General features: G+C 35.9%; 1 protein-coding gene and 1 pseudogene across 2 annotated transcripts; both read right to left on the reverse strand.

Moving 5' to 3' along the window:
* Window positions 1-715: 715 nt before the first annotated feature.
* LOC143577462 (putative clathrin assembly protein At2g01600) lies at window positions 716-7,123 on the reverse strand. Its single transcript, XM_077061290.1, has 14 exons — window positions 7,034-7,123; window positions 6,870-6,939; window positions 5,935-6,032; window positions 5,319-5,457; window positions 5,101-5,228; window positions 4,281-4,373; window positions 4,012-4,128; window positions 3,841-3,906; window positions 3,562-3,642; window positions 3,403-3,483; window positions 3,132-3,320; window positions 2,979-3,054; window positions 1,786-1,904; window positions 716-1,010 (listed from the first exon to the last, which is right to left on the reverse strand). Exons 1-14 carry the CDS (start codon window positions 7,121-7,123, stop codon window positions 729-731), a joined length of 1,629 nt encoding a protein of 542 aa, XP_076917405.1. The 3' UTR covers window positions 716-728.
* A 1,673-nt stretch (window positions 7,124-8,796) lies between these two features.
* On the reverse strand, window positions 8,797-10,913 carry LOC143577456 (uncharacterized; annotated as a pseudogene). Its single transcript, XR_013143111.1, has 9 exons — window positions 10,776-10,913; window positions 10,493-10,681; window positions 10,285-10,422; window positions 10,063-10,184; window positions 9,786-9,918; window positions 9,573-9,702; window positions 9,382-9,461; window positions 9,168-9,301; window positions 8,797-9,074 (listed from the first exon to the last, which is right to left on the reverse strand). The product of XR_013143111.1 is annotated as an uncharacterized LOC143577456 (transcript).
* Window positions 10,914-11,137: the final 224 nt, after the last annotated feature.

An 11,137-nucleotide genomic window follows, 5' to 3' on the forward strand; every position in this document is an offset into this window, starting at 1 on the left:
TTGAAGAAGTTACGAGAGACGATTTGGTTTTCGTCAAAGATGAGAAACATTGATTAAAATTAAAATAATAGCATAAGGTATAAACACATTATGTAATGGAAAGAGGTATAATGGCTATTCGTTAAAAAAATGGCATATATGAAAGTTAAAATTTTTAAAAAGTAATAGTAAAATTTAAAGGTTGCATTCGCACAAAGTCTATGGTTTGGCTCACATTTTACATATGAGAATATAATACTAAGAATGTGCTTAAATTTCTTATTAGAGCACAAAAATACAACATAAAAAGTACGTTTTGTTTTTCTCTTAAAGCACAAAAGTATAACATAAAAAGTATGTTTTGTTTTCTTGTTAAAACTTAAAAATACAACAAAAAAAGTACTTTTGTTTTTCTGTTAAAGCACAAAAATAAACACATAAAAAATACATTTTGTTTGCTGTTAAAACACAAAAATACAATATAAAAAGTAATTTTAGTCTAGTATATCCCATAGAGGAAACAAGAAGTAAATGCCAGGTTTTGACAACCAAAACATGAGGTTTCTCAAAAAAAAAAAAAAAAACAAAGACAAAAGCAAGCATGTTACAAATTCATCTTAGGACCATATGAGTATATGACCCTAAGTAACAAAAAATAAAAATAAAAATTACAACCAAATATAACTCTTTCCTTCATATTCACCTTAAAACAATATTCATTTTCCTCCTTTTTTGTGCTACATGTTTCATCATAATAAACCCGTCTCAAACGGGTTAGTGGGTTGAGTATGAGTATTGTTGACCGGTAATGGGCCAAACCTTGAATCGATAAAAGGGTTGGGTGGACCCATCATTTGAGACTGTTGTGGTTGGGATGGACCAAAAGGGTTAGACGTTTGAGGACTGGCTACAAACGGGCCACTTACTTCAAATGGGTTGGGCGCTGGTGGCCCGTACGCAGGCTGCTGGGCTGCTTTGTATACTCCCTCATTGTACAAACTGTTGAGCGTCAGCGAGTCCAATCCGCCACCCTGCCCACACATTGTTTATCATATAAAAGATGTGTTTATAAGTTTTTTAATATATATATATATATATATATATATATTCATTTTTACGCCACAAAAAACTCATTTTAAATACGCGTTACTTATCATTATATTTAACGTATCGTGTCTCCAGAATATCCAATGATGTGTTAACTTTTTAATAATCGTCACCTCTAATATTATGTTTGCTATTAATTCTGTTATAATGTAAAAAGGTACAATCTTAATCTAAAATATATATAAACGAAACCTTTAAAAGCTCTCTTGTTGCTTTTTATATTTTCTCAAGTCACCAGATTGTTTTATTTATAAATGAAGGTTTCTTATGCATTTGACCCAAATTCACGGGTATGGTCTCACCAAACCCAGATAACCCTTAAACGGGTTACAACATTTCATTATATTAAAAATTAATTTCACCAAATATTTGATATGAAAAACCTATAAAATAAGGATACATTAAAAATTAATATCCATTTAAAAAAATATTATTTATAATTAAGAAACAATTTTATAGTAAAAAAATAAGCGGGTCATGGGTCTCACCAAACCCAGATAACTTTTAAACGAGTTATAACATCTCATTTATTTGTGAAACCCTTTCATCATCAAACCGTAGGTATATTATTAACTACCTTACAATAAATAAAATTAAAATAAAAAAATATATAAATATTAAAAACAAAAAATGAAAATGAAAACAACCCCCGTAATACGGGTGATAAAAGCTAGTAACTAAACATGTGGATTTTTTTACCAGTTGTCTTTCTTGAAATGACGAAATGTTGGTGCTTGGGGTAGTGACTAATGCGAGTTCCCATCCGGTTAAATCAATGTCTTTTGCTTGAACACCAGCAGATCCATTTGATGCTGCATCTACAAAATAATAATAGTTCTTTTTGTCTAAACAATTAGTGTGTAAAATTGTTTACTGAAGTTATATGATTTCATTAATAATATTAATAATATGTATCCTTTTAAAATGGAATATTGATTTTAAATAATCCTAACTATGTCCTTTTGGCAAATAGCAGTCCCAACTTTACTCTTGGCTGGTGGCGGTCCCAACTAAAGGTGTATTTTTTTTACCAACGGTCCACGACTAAAGGAGTTAACCATCCGTTGGTCTATGCTTGGCACACCTAGTTGTCAATAACCATCTATGTGGCAACATTGCGTGACAATAATCATCTGTTTCTTTTTTAAAAGAGTAAACTGCAGTTTTCGTCCATGTGGTTTGTCCAAATATGGGGTTTTAGTCCAATAGTTTCACATTTACGGTTTTCGTCTCTGTGGTTTCATTTCACTTGCAATTAAACCTGACCCCACTAACCCCGTTAAGACTTGCCATCCACGTGAGGGGTATTTTGTCCCTTCTTTTCCCATCCCAAGTCCAATTGGGAAAAGAAGGGACAAAATACCCCTCACGTGAATGGCAAGTCTTAACGGGGTTACTGGGATCGGGTTTAATTGCAAGTAAAATGAAACCACATGGACGAAAATCACAAATTTGAAATTGCTGGCCTAAAACAGCATACTTGGACAAACCACAGAGACGAAAACCACAGTTTACTCATTTTAAAAAAATGGTTTTAAATAATACTAACTATGTCCTATTGGCAAATAACAATCCCCAACTAAAGGTTTAGTTTTTCCAACGGCCCGCTAGGCGTGCTACGTAAGCAACAGACTAACGGAATTAACCATCCTTTAGTTGGACCGCCACCAGCCACGTATAAAGTTGAGACCATTATTTACCAATGGGGCATAACTGGGATTATTTAAAAAACTAATCTTGGATGAATAACTTCAGATGACTTTCATCCCGTTCGATCCATTTTCATTTTAGCTAAATTTTTAAATTTCACCGGTTTATTGGCCACCTCTAATTTCAAGTTATCTACCAAACGAAAACATAAATCAGTACTTGCTGGAAAAAAAAATGGTTACCAGTTTGAACTATGGCGAGTGCCAACGCGTTGCTTTCCTCAACTGACGACGCGCTTGGTGCATTGAAAGTTAACCCCTAAGTGTTAAACTTAAGACAATTTAATACACAAGTTTAGACAGTTGGTATAAATAAAACCAGATTTTGACAATTACCAGTAGATCATCAGGCTCGTGGTTGTTAAAAGTTAGCGGCGAAGGTGCGGGGTCAGGGGTAGTATTGTCATTTGATACAACAATATTATCAATGGGCACAGACTTGGCTGCAACAAGTGAATTTGCATTTTCACTAGGCTCATTGCTTTCTTCTGGTTTATAAGTTAGCATAAGCCTTCCGGGATATTCCTACGAGCGTGAAAAATATTATGAAAAAAAACCGAAATGAAATAAATATCTTTTTTGGGTATAATAGTAAATTTATGCGCACCAAAGTGTCGGTTGGGACGGGCACCATCCGTGGTGCTTCGCTTATGTACTCCTCCATTGTCACAAGAAAAGATTGTGGAGGCTGCAAAAGTTTAAATTATCAATATTACTCGCAACCTTAAAAATTAAAAAAAAAACATGGGTAATATAGTAAACTTACCTCTCTAAGCACGGGAAACTGAAAGTTTCTAGCGAGCTGCAGTCGTTTACAGATTTCATAGAAGTTAGAAAGACTTTCAGCCTGCAGAAAATATGAACGGGTGGATTCGGGCTATAAGTTATATCTAACGGGTCAAATCATAAATATAAAAAAAGTTATCTTAAAACGAAGCGGGCCGAACTTGTCCATGATGCATATTTAATATATGAACCTTCACATCTAATAATCATATTACAATGAAGGTTTGTAAATAAAAAAAATTATGATACAAGATGTTACCTGGTTACTGGCTCGTTTGTATATATCCAATGCTTTTATGGCTTCATGTCTTGACATTTCAAAAAACTGACATTGCGAACGGCTGATCGTTGGTTATTTATGAATAAAAATAACAGAACAACAGAAGTATCATGCTTTATAATTTAAATAATAATAGTAGTAAATAATCACCTTATCAATAAGATTTATAATTCCATCGTTTATTGCACAATAAATTTTGAAGCTCTCTTTGAGTACCAACGCTAGGGCGTATTGCACAACATAATTACCGACCGCTCCTCCTTCAGGCTGCATAAAAAAAAAAAAAAGACACTTGCATAGTATTATAGTGATATATACTGTTTTTGTGATCACATTTCATACATTAAATATTTATAAACAGTTTTAATAAACAAAAAAAAATCAGTTTTAAGTTTTATGTAACGGCGAATATGACAGACCTTGCATGCCATAAGACGGTTTAGTAGCTGCTGTAAAGAAGGCAACTGCGCCAACAGTTTTTCACTATCCAAATCGCGTGTTCTGCTATAACCCTGCAGATTATAAGCTAACGCGTGTTAATAACATACAAGATTAAACTTAATCCTATTATTTAACTAATATAAAAAAAAACCCATGTGTGTGTTGGTGGATATGCATATGTTTACATCTGTAACACATATTCACAAAAGCTATATAAAATCATAATCAAATCTTGTATAACACTAAGGTGCTGTTTGTTTTTTCAGAGGTAAAATGTGTGCAGTCTGCGGACCACATTTGTAGAAGAAGAGGTGGACCAAACCTCTGCAGTCTACAAGAAGAAGACTGTTTGTTTTTTAACGTTTGTAGATTGCTAAAATAAACTGGTAGTGGTGTACAAACTGTGGTAGTGGGTGGTGGTGCTGCTGGATGGTGATAGTGGTAGTGGTGGGTGGTGGTGGCGGATGGTAGGCGGTGGTGGTGGATGGGGGCGGTGGTGGTGGTTGGTGGTGGTGGTGGTAGATTGTGGTGGTGGCGGACGGTGGGTGGTAGACGGTGGCGGTGGGAGGTGGACGGTAGTGGTGGGGGACGGTGGGTGGTGGCGGACGGTGGGTGGTGCATGGTGGTGGGTAGTCTGCACCAAGAAGAGCTTGCGCAGACATTTTTCAGTGAAACGTCTTCTAGAAAACAAACAGTTTGCAGATGGCAATGTCTGCGCGTGGTCTGCGCGACGCAGACTAAAGAGTCTGCACAGATCTTTTTAAGAAAAACAAACAGCACCTAAGTCGCTAAGCATACCTTATCTTCACCTTTAGCAGATCTAGGGATATTCTCAGATTCGATATCATATTTCAAAACTTTAAAGCATTCGAGTCGCTCCTCTAAGAACAGTCCATACGTACGAACCCATGCAGAACAATCCCAAGCTGAAAAACACATTCAAAGTTTATAAAACCATAAGTTTTATACCATTTAAAGCAACATAATATCATCATAAATAGGATTCCAGAAGCAACCAATGGGACTCGAATCATCTTTAAAAGTAGATAACTGCAAAACGCGCCCTCGATGTTGGAAATTCAAAAGTTCGTCCCGGAAAGTAGGATCGCCTTCTCTTAATGCTCTATGAATAACTATCAGTGTCTTCAATGCCACCTGATAATATTGGACAAACGAACGGTTTCATGAACATGTAACTGAACAAAATTTAAATTTCTTGTTCGTGATTGGCTCACGGACACAAACGAACAAAGACAGTGTTTTATTTTGATTTGGCTAACCGAGAATGGTGTTTTTTTTAACATTATTAATTTACATATAAAATAATTACATAATACTCATCTTTATGATAAGATTAGAAAAGTCATTATAAAATATTAATATACTTTTAATGTACAAACAATGAAACAAACAAACACAAGCAGACGTAAACGAACACATTATTAAGCGTTCAGAACACAATCAAACAAACATGGCCTCTGTTCGTGTTCGTTCATTTAGTTAATCTAACGAATTCCCTGTTCATGTTCGTTCATTTATTAAACGAACGAACATAAACGAACTTCCAGCCAAACAGTTCACGAACAGTTTTCCTAATAGACCCGAAATCATACACAAATACATTAACAGTACCGTCCAATTACGAGTTTTCGCTAATCTTCTTGTCAGAGCATGTAAACTGTATTGCACATCGGCTCGAGGTCGAATCGCAGAGGTAGCAGCCAATATTTCTACAATAAACACAATCATATAAAGATAGGTGTGTGCATGAAACCGAAACAACCGATCCGAACTCGTAAAAACCGACAAAACCAAACTGAACCAAAACGAAAACTGACTGTTTGGTTTTATGTTATGTGTTCGTAAAATCCGAAGTCTCTATTCGGTTTCAGTTTTGTCCATAATTAAAACTGAAAAACCCAACCGAAAGGTTTTCAAAAACTAAATAACTGAAATTTAAGTGTTTGGTTCGGTTTTCGCCCAAAACCGAAAAAACCGAACCCAAAAATTGAAAAAACCGAACGGTTTCCAGAAACTAAAAAACCGACATTTTGGATTCTGGTTCGGTTTTCTCCCACTACCGAACGAAACCCAAACCCCAAATACCAAAAAAAACTGAACGATTTTCAAAAACTGAAAAACTGACATTTTTGGCTTTTGGTTCGGTTTTCGCCCAAAACCGAACCAAACCCAATCCAAAAACCGAAAAACCAAAACCGAACAACTTTCAAAAACTAAAAGCGGGACATTTTAGTTTTTGTTTCGGTTTTCGCCCAAACCCGAACCAACCCCAAACCAAAAACCGACATTTTTGGCTCTTGCTTCGGTTTTGCCCAAAACCGAACCGAACTGAATCCAAACTAAAAGCCGAAAAAAACTGAAACCAGAAGACTTTCAAAAACTGAATCCTGACATTTTGGTTTTTGCTCAAACCCGAACCAACCCCAAACCAAAAACCGAATGGTTTTCAAAAACTAAAAAACTAACACTTCGGTTTTTGGTTCAGTTTTCACCCAAAACCGAACCGAACCAACCCATGTAAACCCCAAACTAATATAAAAACTCACTTCTAATGTGTCTCTCTTTGGGTGGACATTCAACATGATTTGTAGCTTTAACAATTGCCACATCAACCTCCTAATAATAATATCAACAACATATATATAAATACAAACTTAATCCACACATAAATCACACACAACTTAAAACAAAAAATATTTAACAAACCAACCTTAAAATCACTATTAACACGCACTAGTCCGACTTTAGTTTGATCTTTGAGAGCACCGTACGCTCTCCGCCACGTCATCATCGTCACCATTGATCTATACTAGTGTGTGTGTTTGTGTGTTTGATATGGTTACATATCACATATGATGGTTAGACTTTAGAGTTTGCTTGTATGTTAGTCTAAAGAATATGAAAGTAGATAAACTGTATTTCCAAAAAGTGGTTGTTACAACTATTTTATTATTATGAAAGTTTTATTTTGGTTTTAATATTTGGTAGGTTTTGTGGGGCCCAGATTGGTGCAATGTCATCAAGTACTGGTCCTACGTGGCTTACTTTTTTTGAGAGCAAAGATTGAATACACCATATTGTTAAGGTTTCGGTATGGTCAATAAAAGTCAAAACTTGGTCGGGTAGAAACTGGTTTCGGGTGTTTGACCGAGTTTGTTTTTTTAGGTTCCAGGTAGGGTCGGGTTTTTCCTGGGTAAAGGTGGAACTGGTTCAGGCAGGTCTGGGTCCGGTCCGGGTGCAAGTCCGGGGAGAAACCCAATAGTCCAATACCAGGTCGTGCATGCGAGTCGCGTACAGGTAGGAACCGGTTCTGAGTCGGGTTGGGTCCGAAACCGGGTATTTTGTGGACCGCTAGTGTTTAGTGTATGTTTGTATCGACTATTGTACTCATCTTATGGAGTATATAATATTCTAAATGCTTTTAAAAATATATTACTAGCAGTGTTGTAGAACTTGTTATGCATTAATTATGGTGGGGTAGAGACTAGCGATTAATCGAGATTCGTAGGGATTAATCAGATTGAAATTTATATGCAATTTTTCTAATATACATATATAACTATGATTACTAGAAGTCGCACAAACTTTGTTGTGATAGTGACCGTGAAATGTTGAAAAAAAAGTGATGTCACATAGGTGTCACATGCGTGGTGGATGGTTTCACATCACACAACCAAGAACACGTGCTGTGGAAAGGTGAAATGTGGTTGTGGGTTGACATGGCTCTAAATATATATTAATTAATAATTAAAGAAAATCAAGTAAAAGCGCCACATGCTTCCGGAGACCACACCTGTGCTCTCTCCGCCCCCTTGTTGCGATGTTCAACGCACGGCTTGCCTACCTGGCATGGCTCTGCGTCTGCATTCACCTTTCCACAACACATAGTCGTAGTTGGTGGTGGTCACAAAAACTGACAACCTCTGTCTATAGTCAAGCGAAGAATTATGTGCGTAATTAACAATAGTATAACCTTTTACAAGGCAAGAACAAGATCTCAAAAAAGTAGTGTATCCACTATGACAACGATTACTCTTACCATCGATAAAGATAGCGCATCTCTAAACAATGCGATAGTTGATAAAGCGAGACATCTCACCACTCGCACTAGTTGATCGAGACATTACAAAACTACCATTAACAACACTTGTGGTTCTGGTTCTTACATTACCCCTCTTTGTACGAGTTTACATATCAACATTCGAGTGTGTGTGCTCGTTTGTAGACCTCACAAAGCTTGATTAAGCAAAACCATAACATAGCAACAAATCGACAATGAAAGACGAAAAATAAAATTCAAATAACTATCTATACTCATAGCCCCGGTAATAAAATCTCACAAACATCGCTTCGTGATAAGTTTAAACTACATTTAGTTTATAGAAAGAAAAAGGATAAATAATAGGTAATTCACTCACTCTCACTCTCTATATATAATTTATTATTATTATTATAGGGCAATTTCGACTTTTCTTGCTTAACCGACACTGTGTATATTAATCATCATTATCATCATCTTAAACGAACTTCTGGATGTTTATAACTTCAGTTAACTTGTTCCAATCCAACGACTCCAAGGCATTCGGAGCCAGGAACGTGGCCCCCACACCAAATGCCACAATGAGGAGCACTGTAGCTTTTGCGCACCCCCATCCACGCGACTGTCTTCCCAATAACACCTTACAGTATTTATCCGCTTCCTTGTAGAGCGCTTGATCACCGGGTTTATCTCCTGTTATTGCCTTCTCATTCTAAAAAAATAATAATAATTAAATGAGACCAGATTGTTTGGTTTGGTAAAATTATAACAACCCGACCCCGCCCGGCCCGTTTTGACACTATACCTTTCTCTTTAAACTTTTGAGAGTTTGAGTAAAGGCTTCAAGAAAAGGCTGATTTTGAGATAATTCCTTCCATCGTTCATTAAGTCTTTCAAAATAATGATGCTTGCTTCTAGATTATCCGAATAGACCGTATCCTGGACATAATCATATTAAACAATTAATGATATTTATTATTTAATTAAAAATATTTCAATAAAAAAAATTTAAAACTCACCCATTGTTTGCAAGAATCAGGATATTGAGTTAGGCACCATATAAAAATATTTGATGCTTCATTGGATAGCTCAGAGATACCTGAAATTGCAAAAAAAAATAAATAAATAATAAAAAAATCAAGAAATTAACTTTTGATAATATTTTCTTCAACTTGGAAGATTAATTAATTAATTTATTAAATAAGTGTACCTTCTCCAGAAGCTTTTAAAGAAATATTAATAATTTGTTGATAGACATGTTTCATGGCTTTGCTTCCAGGGGTACCAGCAAGTGCCACCTTTTTTAGTGTAGGATACACCGCTTCAAATCTTTCTGTCGCCTGTACGTTAATAATCCGAAAACTTTGAATAAAACAATTCAAAAATATGCTATGCCTAGTAAAATGACCAATAGAGGTCTCACCTTGATACGAGCTGATGATGAAGGGAATGTGGTTCTCAATAGCAAGTCGAGCGCTGATGGTGGCACTAAACGCTCACCCTTTCGCACAGCACCGTTTACTAAGATAGTTTGAGCCTTTGGAGCAGAGAGTATCCTATGAACACACAAAAAAAATTAAATAAATAAACAGGTTAAACGTAAACGCTTATAATTTTCTAAATAGTTTTAACTAAAAGAAAGTATCTTACTATCTTATGGCATATTTTATACAGTGAGATAGTAAAGAAAAAAACGAAACCTTTCAACTAATTGCAATATTAGATCTCGGGTTTGTGGATTGGAGCCCGATTTGGTCCCAACAATAGGCAATATCAAACGGGACCACAAGTACAACCCAACCGCCAGGTCCCCTTGTGAAGCCTGCATATTTAAACTCTTAACAATCAATATACAACCCTTTATGAAACCAAAATAAAGTCTTGTTTGCTCATAAACAGTTAATGGCACCGAGTCTACTCACTTGTGTTACCATCCACACAATCACTGGAAGCTTGTCTTGTGCATTTTGCTTTAACGTTTCGTTTAGATTTGGCAGTATGGTAATTAACGCATCAGGTTTCTTTCGTAACACCATTGCTAGTACTACAAACAGACCCACCTGTTAACAATTAATACGAATAAGATCAGTTCAACCTACAAAGAATGATTAAAAATTTTCACTATCTTACTTGAGATTTTGATGATGTCTTTTGGGCAACTTTCTTGGCACCCTTCGGACCGCCTAGTTGGCTTTCAAGGTCGGTAAGAATGTTGTCTAAAGACCAAACGAGAAACAAACGAAGGGCTTCGATAGATCTTTTGTTAATCCAGTCAATTGATGTTTTGTAAACAGCCTCGGAAATATGTGATACAGGATTCTGCACTTAAAAGAAAATAATCAGACGAGTTCAAAGAAAATAATTTGGCAGTGTAAGTTGAAATCATTTTAACTTCTACTAGACGAAAACTTACATCTACAATCTTGGTAACAGGGGATTCTCTAAACAACTTCACCCAAGGAAACTGTGAAGCGGTCACGTTAGAGAATGCACGTCCAAAGTAGTCAGCAAACCTCATCATTTGTAAATCTTGTTGTTTCTCGAATGAAGTCTATAAACACAAATACACAAGGTATAAACATTATCGGGAGAGTTAACGTACAAAACAATTTATTATGCAAAGCATGCGAAATGAAGGTTAAGGTGAAGAAAATGACGGTGGCAATTTTAAAATTTATATTAAAAAGCCTCTTTGTAAGCATAGTTGTTAATAGCGATAGCGGAAAATAGCGACAAGCTACCTATACGAGTATACGCTACGTGGCGATAGCGAGT

This window comes from Bidens hawaiensis, unplaced genomic scaffold (assembly GCF_021521415.1).
Source record: "Bidens hawaiensis isolate Kalapana, Puna unplaced genomic scaffold, B.hawaiensis_p1.1 tig00028610_1, whole genome shotgun sequence".
NCBI classification, from domain to species: domain Eukaryota; kingdom Viridiplantae; phylum Streptophyta; class Magnoliopsida; order Asterales; family Asteraceae; genus Bidens; species Bidens hawaiensis.